The sequence below is a fragment of the Dromiciops gliroides genome, chromosome 5 (genome assembly GCF_019393635.1).
Source record: "Dromiciops gliroides isolate mDroGli1 chromosome 5, mDroGli1.pri, whole genome shotgun sequence".
In the NCBI taxonomy this organism is placed as follows: Eukaryota; Metazoa; Chordata; class Mammalia; order Microbiotheria; family Microbiotheriidae; genus Dromiciops; species Dromiciops gliroides.
This window is the reverse complement of record NC_057865.1, coordinates 155095855-155117912: the sequence shown is the minus strand read 5'-3', so window position 1 is coordinate 155117912 and position 22058 is coordinate 155095855. Positions and strand designations below refer to the sequence as shown.

The window sequence follows — 22058 nt, the reverse complement described above, 5'->3', positions numbered from 1 at the left end:
TTCTCTCTCTCTCTCTCTCTGTCTCTCGGGTGGTCCTATCTTACCATGGCTAGAATATAAGGGTTATTCATAGGACCAACCTCACTATTGATCAATTTTGGAGTTTTCACCTGTTCCATTTCTGATGAGGCTTGGTTAATCCCTCCTTCAGCAAACTGGTGGCTCTGCTCCCAGGGGTTCATTGTAATCATTCTACCCAATCTATGCCCATTTTGTGCCTTATCATCACTGTCATAATTCTTATAGGACCATCACATTATTTTGTATTCATACTCCATTAATTGCCTTTGTTTCCATATATGTGTATGCATGTATGTCTTGAAAATACAAAATACAAATACAACTTTTTGATGAGTCGCCTATGCATATGCATTGTTACCTTCAACCATACACCCCCTCCAGATGGTAACTGTTTGTTTTTGTGCCATACGTATTTTATTCTTGAGAGCTTCCACTACTTCTTGAGTTGCCTTAGTATTTGGCATTTTAGGCCATAAAACTCTATCTATATTTTCTCCTAGTTCTTTGAAATCCTTTCTTCCCAAATCTCTTGTGCATGTCTGGCTTTCATCTCTTCTGTCAAGAATTTCAAAATAGAGTGGTTGCTTCTTACCAAGGTTTCTATCATTTCCACTTTTGTAGCTATTTCATCTTTGTCAGTCCAGATTAAATTTAGAATAGCAGTTCAATTTGCCTTCTTCATTCTTTGAAAAATGAAAACTATCATTAAGCAAAATTAAAACTCTTATCTACTGCTCTGTTTTTTTCTGAGAGTATGTGCTAGATATCTAGGTAGCTGAAATATATTACAGTTATATTTGTGGATTATATTGATATATGAATTGATCTATATGTTTATATTATTTATGTTTCAGAGATTTGCCTGGAACCCTGAGGTTAAGTGACTTGCTTGTGGTAACATTGCTAGTATGTGTCAGTGACAGGACTTAAACCAGATCTTCCCAATGTTGAAGCTGTTTTTCTTATCTACCATACCATATTTCCTCTCCTTGTCATATTATTATTACTATATCTTTGACCTAGTATAGCCAACCAAGTATCTTTGGGTCATTGGATTGAAGTGTTTATAACCTTACCACCCTTCTTTATCCTAAAGGGAGGCAGGATGTCATTGTATTAATTATCTGGCAAGGAAGTCCAATTTTAGTTGCCTACCAATTGATAGACCACTTGAGCTACTAATCCAGTGGTTTTATTAGAGTTTCACTGGCTCATGTGCTTTCCTAAAATGCTACTTTATACCAAATGGCCCTCTCTGATTTCAGAGACCTACACTGGGGCTTTAGCAGTGATAATAGGTGGGTCCAGCTACAGGAGATAAAACAAAACTATTCAAAATACCAAAAATATAAAATATACAGTACTTATATAGCTCTAAATTCCCTACTATCTTTGTGCTGTCTTCTCCATTGCTGTTGTCTTCCTCCACATTCATAAGACTTAATTAACAGTATAATCATATAGTTTACATAACAAAAATGGAATGAAATAGGTCAAGTGCTCCTATACATAACAATTTTTCTCTAGCTGTCTCCTAAAACCCCTCTTACTGCCTTCCCAGGGTATTTTATGGGGTCATGGGACTCCCTGAACCCAAAGCTTGTGGTACAAGAGAAGGGAGTGAATCAAGGATTTTACATCAGTATCACAGGAGAAAACAGAAGAACAACAATGAAAGAAATCAGTTTTCACTTCCAGCCTACCAGGCATCAAAATAGCTTTCAGTATTGAAATTAAAGATCCTCTCTCTCTCTCTAATGGATGGCCCTATCTTACCATGGCTGGAATATAAGGGCTATTCATAGGACCAATCTCACTACTGATCAATTTTGGAGTTTTCACCTGTTCCATTTCTGATGAGGGTTGGTTCACCCCTCCTTTAGCGAACTGGTGGTTCTCTGCTCCCAGGGGTTCATTGTAATCATTCTGGACTTAGTGTGGACAACTGTTTGGCTTACCTCAGTGCAGCTCAAAACTCCTGAGCTCTCTCTCTCTTTTTTTTTTTTTGGTGAGGCAATTGGGGTTAAGTGACTTGCCCAGGGTCACACAGCTAGTAAGTGTCAAGGGTCTGAAGCCGCATTTGAACTCAGGTCCCCCTGAATCCAGGGCCGGTGCTCTATCCACTGCACCACCTACCTGCCCCACTCTTGAGCTCTCTTAAAGAGATACACAAACCTCAGACACCCCCTATACCTTGAATTCTAGGAATGTGCCATAAAATCTTCCCTTACTTCTCTTTTGAGAATGTCTCTAAAAACTCCTAATAAAGGGGGATAGCAGTCATCTTCTCATGGCTGCCTTATTATCCCAAACCACTCTGCTAGTTTCTCCCCAAATTACCCTCAATCTAGGCTCAGAGTAAGATAAAATTAAAAAGACAATAAGGAAAGTCATAGGAAAAGGTTATATATCATCAGTATATATATTAAGCCTTTCTTTTTTCTTCCCCCATTGAGCTTCACTTAGAACCCTCTACCATATGTTCCCCATCTGATTCCTTAGTTTTCTTACATGAAATATTGATCTTCTAAATGTACAATTCTACTTCACCTTCTTTTGTGGATTATGTTCCATTTGACCATGCTCTATGCTTCTAGAGTCATATTCCAACCCTGGATCATATTCCATTATATCTCAGTGGTATCTAATAGGGAAAATCAGTCTACCTCACTTGAAGTCCCTACAAATACACCTAAAGATTTTAATTCTTTGCCCAGGATTTAGTCCCAAATATTCTATTTTCTTCAGAACATAGAATTTGCCTTCTCATTAATCAGCATGTACTTTAGGTTTTATGATCCTCAGGGACTCTCTAGCATATGTCAGATATAGAGCATGGGAAGATAGCATCTCGCTAATCATATTTATATAAGTTTGATTAATAGCTATGTTGGTACTACCCAGCAGGGAATCACCACTTGCCCATATGTGTCTCTTTTTTCCGATGAACAGCTATTTCTTCTTCATTGGGTTAACTTTACCCTCTATGGGAAGGGCTTGATATTAGGCACATATGTCAGATGTGACCATGTCCAGTCTTCTTTCTGTCCTTGCTTCTCTGTTTCACATACTACAGCTAGGGTAGCCAGGTGGCGCAGTGTGATGTAGACTGAGGTAAACTTCCTATCTTCAAATAAAATGGAGATAATAGCACCTACTTCACAGAACTATTGGGAGCATCAGATAAGACAGCATGTAAAATCCTCTGAAAACCTTCGAGTGCTATACAAATGCTAGCTATTATTATTAATCCATAGTCCAAGCTTCAGACACCAGTAAGAATTCCCTTCAGAAAAAAGTCTCATTGGAGATAGAACCAATGGCTTGAAATGTCTGAAGGATTTTCATATTACTTGGAAGTAGCATTAGACATATTCTGTTTATTCTCAAAGGGTAGAAGTAGGACTAGGAGTTGGGAAATTTTGCCAGGGAGGCAGGTTTTGACTCAAGATAAAAGAGAACTTCTTAAGAATTAAAGAAGTATAAAAACGGAATCAACTGCCTCGTAAGGTCATCAGCTCCCTGTCACTGGAGAGAATCCATAAGAAGTTGTATAATTTGTCTAAAATTTGGAGACCAGATTATTTTTTTTTAGCTATGTATTAAGCTAAATGACCTCTAATGACCCATCAAACCTCAATATTTGGGGTTACTTGAATTTGTTCTAGGACATTTTTGTAAAGGCTTATTCCAAAGCCTATAAACTAATTATCAGCAGAAAATGACATTTCTATAGATGTGACACTAGGCGATGGTATTCTTAAAGTCCTTCTTACTTGATTTTAAACAGAATTCGGCAACACTAAAACTGTGTTTTGATATGGTTATTAGATCAAATTTTGTAATATATAATGACTTCAGGATGGATCAATTGTCTCAGTTAATCTCTTTTATTACATTTCATATTCTGAATAATAACAATGATATATATCCCTATCCTAGTTATGGAGCACTTTATAAAAGTTTCCTTAGAACAATCATGAAAAATAGGTAGAGCAAACATTATTATTGTTTTTTCTACAGATGAGAAAACTGAGGTGTAATGTGGTTTGGGGAATTATTTGTGCAAGTTCACACAACTAGTAAGTAGTAGAGCCAAGATTTGACCCCACTTCTGACTCCAGGGTCAGTGCTCTTTCCATGGTCTCTAAAGTGGATCAATGAGTAACACAGCATAGTGTTGAGTGCTAGACTTTGAGTCAGAGTACCTGGATTCATACCCTGCCTATGATACTTATTAGCTATGTGAGCAAAGGTAATTTATTTGATCTCTCTACATGTCAGTTTCTGGAAAAGGGATCAATATTATGGAATTGGGTTGAGTCTCAATGAGAATAAAGTGGCCAAAGTGCTGTGCAAACCTTAAAGCACTATACATGTCAGTTATTCTCATTAAAGATGGTGAACATATTACCAGACGCTAACCTTGTTCCCCCAGGGTGAGCCCTACAATTATCTAGCAATAGAATAGCTGTTCCATGTCTGATGTGCCTCTAGCATGTCAAAGGACTGACCTTTTCAGGCTGCTAAAGCCTAGATGAATACTTGCTTAGCCTCTCCTCTCCCCTCAGGCTGTAAGCAGAGCTTTTCTATCTTTTGTCTCCTTACCTCTGGCTTTCTTCTCTCCTTTCAACATGTTTTCTGATTGTTGTTGGCATTGTGGCTTCTAATTGCCACCACCTGTACAGGGCTGCTGCTGATCTTCACGGCTGTTTGCTTTCCTCCTCTTCTCCCTGCTTTTCTTTCTTTTTGTCTCTTCTGTCTCCCATCACTTCTCTAATACCTTCTTCCCTTTTTCTGTCCAGAAAGGCTGGTTTTTTATGGACAATGTCAAGGACTCAATGTTTCTGAGTTCTCATTGAATGCTTTTTTGCTGCAAAAGAAGATTTTGTTTCTTTGGGCTCTTTACCCCCATCTACTTTCAAATCAATAAGTTTTTTGGAAAAATTGAAGTTTCCAAAAGGCAGGTGTCTAGATAGTTGAGTTTTTTTTTTCTTTAGAGTTGTCAAGCTTCCTTTTTAGGGTAAATTTTGTCATTTGTAAATATTATGCAGCATTTTAATATTAAAATTCTATATGTAAAAACTAAATATCAATATAATATTTAAATTTTTAAAATAGTTTGTTCTATGTGATTAGGAAAGGTAAGTTTAATGATGTTTTCATATTTGAAGTATGTTGATTACATTTATTCATTTCATAAATTCAACAAAGGACAGAGATACTACATCAGTTGTCTACTTGTATTCTAACTCAGAGAAATACAATGTTAGCCTTGTGCCCCCACACCCACACAGACCCCCAAGGGACTGAGAATATATTGAGAGGTCCTATCAAAACAATGTACCAAATAATAAACCAATAATTTTGAAGACGTTTTAGGACAGTCTTGTAGAGCTTCCCATACAAGCTTGGATAGAGTCCAGTGAACAATTCAGATATGAATCTTGGCTTCATATCCAAAGCAAACGTGCAAGCAATTTGAGGTTTGTACATTAGAAGCTGTTACTACTTTCCCATGTCAGTTTATAGAGAGAGGCATTTTAAATTTATAATGAAGCTCTTTTCTGCCCTTTGTTAGCAGGAGGTTACTCATAAAGCTCACAGGAGAAAAGCTTCACTGTCCTGTACTTCTCCAGAAATTACAACTGAGAAAGATCAAGGTTTTATTGCTATGCTATGGCTGAAAGTAAGAGCTAGACTATACTCATAAGACAATCAAGCATTTGCCCAGTGATCTATGGAGTAATCTGTAATTTTCTGGGTGGAAAGGGAGTGGAAAGTGACTTTAATACCTAAAAAGTCTGCTTAGCTGGTTTGAGTGATTTATTTTAAGAAGCTTATTCAACCCTGAGGATGACTCAGGTTGAGAGTCACAAACATGAGTAGCCCTTATCAGAGAACTATGCTTATCAATGAACTAGCTCAATAAGGAAACAGTTGTTTTTTTTTTTTTTTGATAAAGATGTGAGTAGACACTGCTGGAGGGATACTCACATGACATTTTACTAATATTTATCATTTAGACATGATTAGTTGGTGTTAGTATCCTATGTAACTTACAAATCTTTAGCTTTTCTCATTCCTTAGGCCTGATCCATAGTTTGCAGAATATTTCTAGGATATAACCTTCTATGTTAAAATCCATCAAGCATGAAAGCGTATGTTGACTTAATTTGGAGGGTGCCATTGAATTCTTCATAGAATTTCTCTGCCTCTTAACCTCTGCAATAGATATTAATGTATAATCTGTAATTATTTTCATAAAAATGTTGTTGCAAATACCATGAATCCTCCTATGAGATGATCAAATATCTCAGATTGAGATATCATCTCATCTGAAAATGACATTTATTATTGCCCTTGTACATATAATGAAATGAAGTCCACCAACTACTATATTTATTTCCATTTAGCTCCAACTTCCCTAAGCCTTGTGGTTTCATTATGAGTTCAAATATAATCTCAAAAATTTACTAGCTATGTAACCTTAGTCAAGTCACTTAACCTGTCTCCTTCAGTTACCTTTCATGCAGGACAACTGTCTAATCTTTCATTCAAGAAATATTAAATACTATGTACAAGACACTGTGCTGTGTTTAATATACAAAGAGTTTTTAATAAAGTTTTTTATAAATTCCTTTCCTTAAGAAGTATGAAGTCTATCAGGAGAGAGAGCCATACAGATAACTGTAAAACAAGCCAAAGCATGAGAAGTGCAAAAGAGAGTTCAAAACAAATTAATATGAATGATTTGAGCTATCTCTTCTAGCTAGAAGCTTTGTGGAGATGGCACTTGATATGGGTTTTGGAATTTCTGGAATTTGAAGTAAGAATTTCAAAAATTTTAAAATAGTGGAGTCCTTTCTAGACAATGGAGACAATATGAATAGAGCCACAAAAGCAGGAGTGGGTAGGAGAATACTGGGAAATAGCAAGTAATAAGACCAATTGGGCTGGAACATAGAGTGTGTGAGGAAGGGGCAGTTTAAAATAAGGCTGAAAAAATTGATTGGAGCCACAACGTGTGGAGCCTTGAATGATAGCTTAAGAGTTTGCATTTTAATTATTAGGTAATAGAGGGCCTAGGAAAAATTTTAAGGAGAAGAATGATGTAATCAGAGATGTACTTTGGGAGGTGGCAGCAGTTTGAAGGTTAGACTGGAGAAGATGAAAAGCTAGAGGCAGTGGGACTAGGTAGGAGCCCTTTACAAAAGTCCAGGAGAGAAATGATAAGGCCCTGTGTGGTGCTGTCTGAGTAAAGATCTGGGGAGAGATGTGAAAGATACTTAAGAGGTTGTATCTTGGCAACTGAATGGATGTGAAGAATGAGAGAAGGAGAACAATTAAATGCCACACCAAGGTTTTGAGCCTAGGTGTCTAGGAGGGTGGTGGTCTTATTAACAGAAGTTGGAAAGTTTTGAAGGTCCAGCTTCTTCTACTGTTTTCTCTGTAAACCAATGGGCCTGGAGTGATTGTTTCAAGAATTCAGATTTACTTAATGCCCCTTCCCCTGGTATTAATATTTCCTCCTTCACAAGCCTTTGACCTGACTTCCAAATACTATCTTTGGTCTTTGCAAGAGGACACATCTAAATAAAATTAAATTGATGTTCCAAGAAGTACTTACTTGATCATGTTTTAATAGCCTGGGGAGAGATCTCAATAGCAAATGTTGTTTTCCTAAAAGCATTTCCAAACACAAAAGTTTGTTTGAATCATCAGAGGAAAACATTCCTTAGCTCTTAGGCCAGTGAGTATCATGTAATAATGCCTTTGCATTTGTTTCAAGAGTGGCTGACATTGACACCCCCCTCATCATACTTTGCTATTTGTGAGAAACTCTCAAAAGAATGCCCATTATTTTCAGTGTGGGCTTAGTGCACATATCTTCAAAAACTCTCTTTGCATGTGGCGAGGCAGTGTTTTATAAACATGCTTACTTGGCTAAAGTTGTTCAGCTTCAGCTGATTTTCAGGGATATTTGCTTGGCAGCTAAGGACAATGAGTCGCTCTTTTAGTTCACTAATTCAATGAAGTTCTCCAAAGAAGCAACGTTCCCAACATTTTATATCCCCTCCCAAGTTGACTGGCGTGAAACATTTGTTTTCTTTTTGCACCAAGCCTCTGGGATATAGTTGGCAACTTGTATTAAGACAGCGGAATAGGTCTATTTTTTATACTTCAGGAAGAAGTAATTCTATTTTAATAACAAATAATTTATTAGCAACAGTAACATGCTACCCTACCCTTCAATGGTTAGTAGGCTGATCACTCATTATCATTACAATGAATTGATACTTACTGGATACATTTTTTAAGGTTTTGTTCAGGGACAACCTGATAAATTTTTAACAACTTGCTCTCTAGAAACAACAACAAATAATGTGATATATATTTACATATATATGAATATGTATGTACATCTTCATACCCACATTTTTATCCATCATTTTCTTAAGCCTAGACAATCAAAACAATAAATCAAACCCTTATTTGTAGCATTTGCCAGTTTCTGAGTGGTAAATGCTCACACTGAAAATTTAATAATCAGCTATCTTGAGCTGGCTCTAGCACACCACTTGGAAAACCTTCATTGTTAGAAAAATAATTTTAATAGCCATTTATTTCTCTTACAAATAAATATGTTCTTGGCTAAACTCCTCTCCTTATAAATAAACAATAGAATTATGTGTTTGGGAGCATTTAATTATGAGTGTCATTCCTAGGAACTGAGGACCAAAAAGCACATATATAAATTAGTCAACTTCAGGTTTTTTTCCCTTTGTTTTATATAGAAAGAATCTGGCTAAAATACTGATAGCTTGTGGGTCTATATAAGGAGAAGCAGTTTCATTGAACTAAACACGGAAATAAGTAAATAAGAAATAAGTAAAATTGTCTAGTGGCTTAGGATGCTTATATCAATTGTCAGTAGGAAAATACTGTTAAATATTTGAGTTAACTGTATATTCAGATGAAGCCCAATAAGACCCTGATATTTCCTCATACAAAATGCATATCACTATATTTTAGTTACGTTTATGCTGTTCTAAATTTTTTGAATCCAAAGAGTTTGTATAAACTTTTTTCTTCTGTACCTTTTGCACTAGCAAGGAACCATTGAGTAAATTGGAAATATGAGGGTTAGTTTTATTTTTTCTTTTGTTTACATTTGTGTGGTTTAGGGATTTTTGCTTTTGTTTTTGTATTTTTGTTATTTTTTTCCCCTGAAGGATTCAGTGGCTGTCTCAACAAGCACTGTGAAAAGTTTAAGAAAAACACACATACTGAAAAGAAGCAATTAAGTCAAAAGAAAGTGAAGTAAATGACCCAAATTATTATCTCATCAAGATTCCTGAAACATTTAAAATATATGTGTTTCATGATTTAAATCTGCCCTGGATCATCTCAATGCTATAATCAGCATTTAGTTTTCATTCCCTAGTGCTTAGTATTGACCTTGTCAGCACTTTACAGGTCACATATTTAATATGGATGGGTAAAGCACCTCGCTCTGGAGCACTTTCTTCAACTTTTCTTTTTTTAATACGAATGGTTATTCTTCAACTTAAGATGTAAGTAATATGTATGGTTTATTTTTACCCATTTGTACTTTAAAAAGAGAACCATTGTAGTTAACATATGGAAAATGTCACCCAACATTAATATTTGAATTTTCTGATTTCCCTTCATACGGCCTCATTTATTTTCTCATTGTATTTTTACTAACCAGACGTGAATTTGAGAGAGAAAGTTTTTCAGGATTTTAAAAAATTATATGCTTTTAGGTAATAATAATATGCAATTTTAAGAGACAGCGAAATAGAGTTGATTGGAACACCTAGGATCAGGCCTTGCCTTTGCCATGTAAACTCTGTAAATTTGGCAAATTACTTAATTGTTCAGTGGTCTACCAACATTCTAAGATTATATGTTGCAGAAAACATCCTATTCCCTCTACCAATGAAATCACACATCTGGTTCCTAATCATTAAGATATAAAGCTATTTTGAATATCTACCATTGGTCAGGTTGGTTAATAAACATTTATCAAGTACTTAGTATGAGCCAGACACTCTACAAAGCACTGGGGATACAAAGACAAAACACAGTACCTGCTTTCAAGCTGTCCACAGTCTAACAGGGGAAGGAATGCATGGGAAACTATAATAAAAGAAGATATATATAAGTTAAGTAGGAAATCATTAACAGAGGGAAGACACTAAAAATAAAAGGGTAGGGGAAAAAGAAGTTGGAGCTTGAAGGAAGTTAAGGAATCCAGGTGACAGAGCATTCCAGGTCTGGGGAACAGCCAGTGAAAATGGGCTTTCTTGTTCAAGGAACAGCAAGGAGGTCAATGTCATTGGATTGCAGAATACATGGAGGAGAATAAGAGATAAGAAGATTGGAAAGGTAGGAAGGGGTCAGATGATGAAGGGCTTGAAAAGCCAACCAGATAATTTTTCAAAAATTGTTTCTGGAGGTGATAAGAGAGTCACTGTAGTTTATTGAATTGATACTGATATGGGTTGAGAGGGTCAGATTCATGTTTTAAAAAGAGAATTTTGAGAGCTGAATGTGAAGCTTGGACTGGAATGGATATAAATTAAAGGCAGAGGGACCTGGCAGAATGATATTGCAGTCGTCTAGATTTGAGCTAATGAGGACCAGCACCAGGCTAGTAGCAGTGGCAGAGGGGAGATGGGGGCATACAAGAGAAATCTTACGAAGGTAAAATCAGGATATATGAAAGTAATACTTTTGAATTTGTATGTGCGTGTTGATTTACATTTTTGTGATCACCAGAATAGATACCCTATATATGGAGGAGACCCTTTCTTTACCTCCTTTGATATCTGGAATCTTGTACCAATTTTACAGCCCATGCTCACCACAGAATTACCTTGCAATGGTTCATTTTGCATGGCATTGGGTGGTACTTGGCAAATGTTCCTATTATACATACTAATAAGATGAGTAATGGGATCCCTAAAGAGAGGTTAAAAGTAAGTTTCAGGGTATCTCAGGTGAGAATGCTTTTTCTCTTCTTATCCTTGTCCCTCACTGAGGAGTCTGGAGCCAAGACTGATCTACCAAGTGTTGTTTTAAATTATTAGTTGCCAACTGTTTTGGTTTTTTTTTCCTACCATGGAACTTTAGGTAGGCCTTCCAGGATTTGGATTCATGGGAAAACACGAATGCAGGATACTCTCTATAACTGTTATTTGGTATCATGAATAAAATCAAACACTTTAAGAACTTTCTAAAATTATAAGAATACTCCAAAAATATAAATAGAATTTGAAATAGCAACTAAGGCAATGCTGTGTAACAAGCATACTCCCTCCACCCCTTTGTTTTAAATAGCTCATAGTACTATGAATAACAGTGATATTCCTATGGAAACAACCCACTGTGTCAGAGGTCAAGGAGAAGGTTATCGAGGTACTGTGAACACAATATGGAATGGAATTCCATGCCAGCACTGGGACTCCCAATATCCTCATCAGCATGATATAACTCCTGAGAACTTCAAGTGCAAGTATGTATAATTTGATGAAACAATATTAGTCATGCCACTTTGTCCTTTGAACAGGAAGAGACAAGGTAGTCAATTTTAACATCTCTGCTGATAAACTTTTTTATCCCCTGTATACACATTTCGATAATAATGAAAGGATGTCAAGAATGATATTTTAAAGATGTTTTCTTGAATTTGCAAATGGATTTTGGAAGAGAGTATTGTTGTTGTTGTTGTTTTCACAAAAGAGAGTGGGACTTCTTTTTTTCAGATGTAAATTTGTAGCATGGGAAGCATTTACCATGCTAAAAATTAAGTATATACAAATTTATCTAAAGCCCAAATAAATTTCTCAGAGTAAATCCAAGCAAGCCATGTTAAAGTGGGAAACTAAAGTAATTATCTGAACAATTTAAGCTAAGAAACCTAGTTTTAGTATTAATTGCTATGATATGGATATAATGTTAAATGAAATTATATTCCACTTCCCTTTTCTTATGAGATATACCATAATGCTTGTATCTTTAAACTGATCACTTAGTTACTGGAAAATAAAATGACTACTTTTGATAATGTAATATATTACTAATACTGTCTTGCTTTTTATTAAATATAATGTCAGTAAGTAATTCTTTGACTTTTTTGTAATTAAATTTTCATTAAGGATACTTTTGATCTTTTTTTTTTGCCTTAAACTTAAATGTTTTGGACACATTTTCAACTCTAGTATTTCAAGAAATAGATCTTTGAGCTTAAACTGGAAGGTTTAAGTAGTAGAGATGTCACATGTTACATACACATTATATATATATATTTAAAGACAATTTGCCTATGTAGAGTAGAGAGCTCATACTAAGCTTATTATTTTGTTATTGTTGACTTGTTATTCCTCTCCCTACAATCTTTTCCCCACTCCATGTCTTCATAATGAATAATACATTATAATTGATCAAGATGTCACAAAATTAGAAGTTAAAGTCAAAATGGAAAGAAAAAAATATACTTATCAAAAGGGAAGAGGGAAAAATACTTTAAATTATGCCAGATAAATGTTAGATTATGATATATATATAAAATGTATGTATGTATATACACATATATACATGTTTATATATGAGATTATTGTTTAGACTTTGTGATAAACACCTAACTTTACCTTCAGAGGAAATAGAACGAGCATATGAACTGAATGCATATATTTCATATCCATGTGAATTATGAAGGCCAAAGTAGTAATTGGGGTCTAAGAAATTCAAGTCAGACTCTTTTCCTTTGAACTATTATTTCATGAAGAATTATCCTTTAATTTACTAAGACAAATGCAAAAAAAAATTAAAATAAAGAATGAAAACCATATTGTCTAGCCTAAGATTTTGCCATGGAGTATTCATGAGTTCATTTGTTAGTTGTGTGTTTACCTGGCAGAATATGGCACATTGGTAACGTTCTTATTACTTTTGAAATACTTTACATCAAATTTCAGTGCCATTAAAACACTCTTCCAGATGCTGAATCTTTTTTTTCTAAATGAGAGCTTTGCCAAGGTATATTATTTAATGATACCGACTGAGATAAAGCAATATGAATCACATAATTACCTCTTCCTTTTATTCCCACTTCATTAGCAATTGTAAACAATTCAGTTTCAATAGAGAGGAAAGAATTCAGTAAGAACATTAGGGTGAGTCTAGTCTTCTTTTCTAGTTCAACCAGATTAATGAGGTGTTTCCGGATTTAGACACTCACCTCAGACAGTATTCAAAATTTGGCATTGGCTGATATGTAGGGTTACTGTGTACCTCATGCTTTCATTTAGTTATTTTGGGTCAAATTGGAAAAAAAAAAACAAATCTTATTTTACCAAATACTTATTTGTTTAAAATTGTAAACTAAGCACATTTTATGTGAAATTTAATATACACATTTCATGCTCACACATAATTTATCAAAATGTAAGTATGTGGTGTCACAGAGAAAGAGACTTTCACTCTTATTAATTTTTTCTTAATAATTGGCTTTTTCATAAGGGCTCAAGCAGCCAAAGGTTTGAATTTGGTCTCAAATTATGAACACATGCCATTCAATGAGTTTGAAACTTTGGCAATCAATGTTCTTACATACTTAAATGAAACAGTCTGTTAGAAGACTTAAGGCAGTCAGAGAAATGAAATGAGAGATGTAATAGTAGTGGTTGCCAACCTGAGACTGGGTTGATGATATGGTAGCTTCCCTGTTGTGTATTGTAGCCAGCTGCATGTTCTTTCCTTTAAAAGTAGGCCTCTTAGGTGTAAATGAGTGATTATACAACAAAAAAATCACCAAAATTTAAAAAAATCTTATTTTGCAATAAACTTTGAAGTACTTCTTAATTATTTCCTTTTCTAATAAGAACATATGAAATCTTATAATAAAATTAGTTATCACTGATTTATGATGTTTAAGAAAACAAAGAAATAGGCAAAAATTCCCAGAAGTATACATTTTCAAAACCACATTTGGTTGCTGAGCGTTTAATGACAATTTTGAAAATAATTTTGAAAATAATTTTTTAGAAAAATTATCTAAAAGTATATTCACCCATTTAGGATTTCAGCATCTTTTCTATATTTATTACAATATCTGTTTTCCTATTTAAATCACTGATAAAATAAAGAGAACAGTATATTAAAAAACATTTTTAAAGTAGCTACCATTAGAGAGGTAACAGGGATGAATCTGTTCTCTAAAGGCATTCACCATCCGCCATGGAGGAGTCTGTACACAAAGCCGAGACAAAATAGTAATTCCACATTGATTATGAGGTTCTCTAGATGCTACTGATCACGGATGACCTTTCAGTGATTCCACAGAGCTCTGAAACACTCAAGGTTCTCATAAATGAGTTCAACACTCACTTAAAAGAAATGGCCTAGCCATCCTTACTAGAAGACAAAAACCAAACTAGATGAAAATATTGTTCAGCTTATAACATTCATAGGGAAATGTATATGGATGTATATGTTGAAGAGACTCTAGAGATGGACCATGAGTTGGCCCCAGATTTGGATAGGCAGAAGAGAGGAAGCTGGATTATATTTCATAAATGGGAGAGGGTTACATTTTTAGTAATGCCAAGCTACTCTTTGCTGTTGAAGCCCATTGTGCCGTGGTAATAGGAATAAGCATTTTTAAACATCTGCTGTGTGCCAATCACTATATGAAGCACATATGTTACCTCATTTGATTTTCAAAACAACACTGCTAAAGGCAGCTACTATTATGAGTCACATTTTACAGTTGAGGAAACTGAGTCAGAAGGATGTGCCCATGGTAACACATCTAGTATGTCTCTGAGACCATATCTGAACTCAGTTCTTCCTGATTCTAGGCCTAGTGTTTTATATATTGTACCACCACCAATATCACAGTATATAAATGTTGAAAGGTAATGTGAAGGCCATCTAGTTCAATCCTTATCAGACTAAGAATCCCTTTATTTCTACAAATTATAGAAAACCATAATCTGAGAAAAATCAACATTTCAGGAGTCCCAAAGAACAGTGAATAGATACCTGGTAGCAGGAATATTACTAACAATAGCTTGTATATGGTATATGTGATATAAAAATGCCATCAAGGATATGTATGACCAGAAAAGGTAGTAGGTGAGAATTACAGTCAAAAGATGGACAGTGCAAATGCTATATTGGCTTCCATTAATATTAACAAAAATAAGGAAGTCATGCAGTCTATTGGCTAGATCATATACAGAGCTTTTAAAGGAGTGATATAAGTGATTCTAATGTTTTCATAGATCCATCAAAATATAAGTATACATAAAGCATTGGAAATAGAAATAAAACAAAAGATAGCACCTGCCTTCAAGAAACTAATAGTCTAATGGGAGATTAAGACATGCACAAAATTATAAAACAAATTAAACTTTGACAAATTTGTAGATAAAGTAAAGAAAAGATGCATGTGGGTTTCAAAAAGAAAGAATTACTTCTAATTCAAAGAATCTGAAAGACTTCATGGAAGAGGTGGCACATGAACTAAGATTTGAAGGAAAGGAAGGCTACTGATATAGATATGGAAGGAGTCTCTTCTAGGTATGGAATGCTATCTGTGAAAATGTACAGAAGTTGAAAGGGTAGAATTATGTAAGCTCAATTATATATTTGTTCAATTTACTGAGTTATATTTAGATGTCCATTTTTAAAACATTCCTAATAATTTCAAACCTATCTATTGATTCAAGAATGGAACAATTAATTGTGTAACTGGATGGAAGCTCTATAGCAAAATTAAGATAGGCAAGAAATCCAAGAAAGTAACCCCTTATTTATGCAGAATATAGTTTAGCTTCATCTACTAAGGATAATTCAATGCTTCATCATGGTATGAATTTCACCCTGAATTTTTATGAATTATACCTGTGGAACACAAACTCTGGCAAGTTCTACCAGTCTGTAAAGATTTCAAAGATGGATCCCTGTTGCTGTATTTTGGAGACTTAATCTAGTTAAGTTTGAAGAGGCTCATCACAGAAGATTGATGACTGGTGATGACTTTTTTTTTAGTCCACAATTCATTCACTAATACATGTAAGATTTTTGATCTGTATCAGTAGATGAAGTATCCATATGAATAATGTAAGTGTTCTTTTGTCATAGGTGTACAGTTAGAAGGAACTTTTGAAGATATTCTATTACAACCTACTTTGAAACTATATGCAGACTCCAAATTCAATTCTCTTTCTATATTGTACTGCTTCTTAAAACATGCTTAAAGGAATAATATGCCTTACCCATCAAATCCATTATCACCATTAATGTTATGGCCCTCCTTAGCTTACCATAAAGTAAATAAAGCTATATTTGACACGGAATTATACTTGTCTTAAAAATACTATAAATGATATCTCATGAATTGAAACACATTGGATTTGTCTATTATATACATTTGTATTTTTAGAAGTATTATGTATAGTATTGATTTCTTGAACATGAAACTTCCAGTTTACATTGACATGATTTTTTTTTCATAGAGACCTTCGAGAAAATTATTGTCGAAATCCAGACGGGGCTGAATCACCCTGGTGTTTTACAACAGACCCAAACATTCGGATTGGTTATTGTTCCCAGATTCCAAAGTGTGATGTTTCAAGTCAACAAGGTACAGGATTATTACATATTCTGTGCATAACTAACTTAGGGAAGAGCTAGTAAATTAAGTACAAGATTGATGACAGGAGCTTCAATATATCTGTCTATTCAAAAAAGTGTATGTCTATATTTTTATATTGATCTGTCTCCTTATACACCTACCATCAATCTATACATCTGTAGCTATCTGTCTATCTACAGGATGGCAGAGTGCATAGAGAGGCAGTTTAGAAGCCAAGAAGATTCTAGGTTCAAGTTCCATCTTCAATACATATTGGTGGTGTGGTCTTAGGCAAAACTCTTAATATTCTAGGCAACTCTCTAAGACTATAATTACAGAAAAGATACCAATATACACTGGCAGAGGGGTTTCTCCCTTTTTAGGTCAGAACAAGAAGTTAAAACTAGTTACTAAAAGGAGCTTTAGAAACATCTGTGTTATTCACATAGATTGATTTTGAAAGTGGGGCTGGTAGCTAAGGTGAAATTTGTATTATTCCTGTATGAGTCTTGGATTTGCTTTAAGCTGCTTTCAGGAACATATGCAGTATATTCAATTCAATGTGACTAACATTTATTAAGCCTTTACTGCTCTCAAGGCACTGTGCTAGGCACTGGGAATACAAAGAGAAGAATGACACTGCTTTCAGGGAGTTTATACAGTGTAATGAAATGGGCATGGGGGAATATGACATTCAGGAGAAAGCATTCAACAGGCAACTGAAAACATGAGTTACTACTTTCCATCAGCACTCATCTTAAAAGGTCTCATTTAGATATGGTCTGACTTCTTTGACTCTTTTTTGCTTATGCTTTATATCCCCAGTGTCAGGTACATAGTAAGTATTTAATAGATTCTTGTTGATTGAGTAAATAAATAACTGAATGGAATTCTAGGAAGAAGTTGGGAAAATAGATTTGGAAAATAAGATCTGTATGGAGGTGCTAGAGATATACATTTTTCTTCTCATTATCATAATTAGAACTTACATTTTATTAAAATATAAAATCATGTTATATTATATAAAATATTATGATTCAATGTTGAAATTATTATTATTTTTGAATTATTTGGGATATCCCCAAATAAGATTTGTACCAAATATTTATTTTTCACTCAGGAACTGTTTAAACAGTAGCAAAACAGTTTTCTGCTAGGGAAGGAAAAGCATTGATTTTCCAAATTTCTGTCACATTGAAGGGAAATTTTCATAAAAAGCTTCATTATAATTATCAGTGAGCCAAGTTCACACACTTAACCTTTCTTAGTAGACCTCTATAGGGAAAAATAAAGGTGAAAGAAAACCTCTGTGACTAAATGCAAAGTTTAGAAGTACTTATCTCCTATAAATTAATATCTAATTGTCATCAAAATGCCTTTAAATTATATTCATTTATAATAAAACAAGTTGGTATCCTTGATTTTTTATTTAAATTATATGTCCTAGGGTTTGTAGAGACCAATTTCATGGTTTCTGATTCTGTAACATAAGTAATGATAGTTCATTTTCTAATGATAATTCTAAATCACTCTAAGATAATTTAATTTTAAGATTAGATTATTTTTATATATTCCATTAGTTTTAACAGTATATTTAAGAAAAAAATTCGGCAATAATATTGGAAAAATTTTCCAATTAAAATTCAGTTAAATGGAACCCGATTTCCTGTAACAGTCAGAATTAAATTTTTCTGATATTGAATGTCTAAGTATAATGTGTGGACTGTTAGAAATGGGACAAAGAGACCTAGCTGTCTTTTTTTTGGGGGGGGGGGGCAGGACAACGAGGGTTAAGTGACTTGCCCAGGGTCACAAAGCTAGTAAGTGTCAAGTGTCTGAGGCCGGATTTGAACTCAGGTCCTCCTGAATCCAGGGCTGGTGCTTTATCCACTATGCCACCTAGTTGCCCCCCGAAGAGATCTAGACGTATAAAATCTTTGTCCTTTACAAGTTAATGATCTAAGAAATGCTTCAAGAAAAACAGAAAAGGATATTAAAGATGGAGAGATCAAGTTGTAGAAAATATTATATTCAGCAAATATTAATTAAGGACCCACTGCATACAAAGCACTGTGCTAGATGTTGGAGATAAAAAAATTAAACAGTCCTGGCCTTCTTCCTACACAGGAAGGTAGGATGGATACACAGAGAAGTACACAGTAAGTAAATATAAGATAAAGAATTTATTTTAGGTGGCTCAGTACACAGAGTGTTGAGTCTGACATATTCATATACCTGAATTTGAATTTGGACTAGATACTGTCTGGGTAACTCTGGGAAGGTTACTTAACTGTCCATTTTTTTCTGTTTCCTCATCTGCAAAATGGGTATAACAGCACCTACTTCCCAAGGTTGTTGTGAGGATGAAATGAAATATCTGTGAAGCACTTAGCACAGTGCCTGTCACATAGTAGGCACTACAGAAATGTTAGCTATTATTTTTATTATTATTAATAATAATAATAAAATAGTCATAAAATTTGCATTAAGCACATGGGCCAAATTACTATGATAAGTAAAGTGTAAGATAAAAAAACATAGAAGACATATTCCCTCTTCCCAAGGAGCTTACAATTTAGTTGCAGATACATACATAAAAAAGTTAATAAGTGGCATTCAGAAAAATGTCCAGACAAATATTGAAGTTGAACATACCACTCATTTGACCACAACTAAAAATGTTAGAAAAATGCTTTAGAATGCCCTAGAAGATATTAGAGATTAACTAGATCAGAGGTTCTTAACCCTGATTCTACTCCATACCCCCAGGATATATAAAATGAATTTTGTGGGGGCAAAGTGTGTATGTGTGTGTGTGTGTGTGCGCTTATCAATGAACTTGGATAGGAAATATATGTATGTGTATGTGTATGTGTATATGTATTATATACACACCCACACCCATATCCACCCGTACCTACCCCCACCCACATCCCATATATATATATACCTACCTTATCATTTCCTTCAATTATGCTTTTTTTTCCTTGAAAGCATTCCTCTGAAGAGAACATAAGTGTCACCAGAGAGCTAAAGGGGTCCATGATACACAGAAAAAAGATTTAAGAATCGATGGCTTAGAAGAATCTGGAAATTTTAGAGATGCAGGAACTAAGACCCAGAGAGATAGAGTGACCTGCCCAAATATGCCCAAGGAACTAATGACAAGTGCTCGCTTCTGCAGCAAATATACTAAAACTGGAATGATACAGAGTAGATTAGCATGGCCCCTGTGCAAGGATGACACGCAAAATTTATGAAGCATTACGTATTGTTAAATAAAATTCTAAATTAAAAAATAACAAAAACTAATGACAAAGAGGGGACTAGAAGCCTGTTGTCCAGATTCCTTGTCTAGAGCTCTTTCTACTATAGGTTTTCCAGTTCTTAAAATAATTATATTTTTAAAAATTTATGCTAGAAACTTTTATTTTTTATTGCTACAATGTTTTTTTGTTCTTTATTTTTTAGTTTTTGTTTTTGTGGGGGAATGAGGGTAAGTGACTTGCCGAGGGTCACACAGCTAGTAAGTGTCAAGGGTCCGAGGTCGGATTTGAACTCAGGTCCTCCTGAATCCAGGGCCAGTGCTCTATCCACTGCACCACCTAGCTGCCCCTTATTTATTTATTTTTTAATGATAATTATATTTTTTTATTTGTTGTTTTTTTTTTTTTTTGCAGGGCAATGAGGGTTAATTAAGTGACTTGCCCAGGGTCACACAGCTAGTAAGTTTCAAGTGTCTGAGGCTGGACTTGAACTCAGGTACTCCTGAATCCAGGGCCGATGCTTTACCACTGCGCTATCTAGCTGCCCCCTTATTTATTTTTAATACAGGAAATCAGTGAACTTGTTTAGGCCCTCAATTTAGCTTTTTAAAAAAAGAAAGAAGCACACAATCTTTCCCATTTAAAGAACTTGGGCTTTGAGTAGAAATTTTATATTTTGAGTCATTTATATTGTAAACAGTTTATTTCTAAATAGTTTTTATTTTATTTTGTTGATTTCGGCTTAGTGTTTGTAAAGGAACAATTTCCCTTACATCCTGCCATAAATTTCTTCAATGATTATCTCCCCATACTTTTTATGTTTTTTAAAATTTAGACTGTTATCGTGGAAATGGAAAGAATTACATGGGAAATTTATCCAAAACAAGATCTGGGATGACTTGTTCCATGTGGGACAAGAATATGGAAGACTTACACAGGTGAGTAAATTTTATTTATGGAGTAACCACCATATGGTAACAACACAAACATGTATTAAATATATAGTGTGAGTGATTCTGTGCTTTGAAATGTGAAAAGTATAAATGTAGAGCTGGTTTGATAAGGTGAAAAGAAGGACTGTGTTTGGAGTCAGAGAGGCTTAGGTTTGGATGCTAGTTCTGCTATTTATATGTAGGTGACTGATATTTTCCCATTATCAAGAAATTTAGTAAGTGACATCCCTGGGTACATAGGACAGAGACTACACATAAAAGAATACCATGGTATATGAACATCAGGAATGGGAGAAGGGAAAGGATTCTGGCAAGATATATAGAATTTAAGACTTTGTGTGGCCATTTACATTCAAATCAGGAGATATTGTTCAGTACCTATGACATGCCAACTACAGTTCTAGGCACTAAGAATAAAAGGACAACAATGAAAATGGAGACTGCCTTCAGAGAGTTTACATTTTAGAGGGGGGAGGAGGTGAAAAAGTGCTAACACCTGGGATGAATTAGGAAAGACCTTCTGTAGGAACTGACACATTGGTTCAGTTGTTAATGTAGTTAGATATTCCAAGAGATGCAATTGATAAGGGAAAGCATTCCAGGCACAGAAAAACTTGTATAAAGGAATGAAGATGGCAGAATGCTATATTAAGGAGCACCCACCAAAACAATTTGTCTGGAACATAGAGTAAATTAGGGGGATTGATGGGGAACTTGGTCTAGCCGAAGCTAGACCGTGTAGAACTTTAAATGGCAAAACAAATGAATTTGTATTTTAGCCTAAAGACAATTTTTGTTGTTCAGTCATTTCTGTTGTGTCAGACTCTCTGTGACCCCGTTTGGGGTTTTCTTGGCAAGGATACTGGAATGGGTTGCCATTTCCTTCTGGAGAAGGAAATAAGGAAACTGACACCAACAGGGTTAAATGACTTGCCCAGGGTCACACAGCTAGTAAGTGTCTGAGGCCAGATTTGAACTCAGGAAGATGAGCCTCCCTGACTCCAGGCCCAGCACTCTATCCATTGTGCCACCTAGTTGCCCAACCCTAAAGACAATAGGGAACCATTACATGCCTTTTCGCTGGCTGTCTCCCATGCTTGGAATGCTCTCCTCCCTCACCTCCACCCCCTGGCTTCCTTTAAGACT

General features: G+C 34.9%; 1 protein-coding gene and 1 non-coding gene across 2 annotated transcripts in view; both read left to right on the top strand.

Moving 5' to 3' along the window:
* Positions 1-22058, top strand: part of HGF (hepatocyte growth factor) — a 95278-nt gene that overhangs the window by 49349 nt on the left and 23871 nt on the right. Inside the window, 3 exon segments of the mRNA XM_043968974.1 lie at positions 11392-11566; positions 16575-16702; positions 20795-20897. Coding sequence (XP_043824909.1) covers positions 11392-11566; positions 16575-16702; positions 20795-20897 — 406 coding nt within the window.
* LOC122730180 lies at positions 19866-19969 on the top strand. Its single transcript, XR_006353394.1, has one exon. It is a non-coding gene; the product is annotated as a U6 spliceosomal RNA (small nuclear RNA).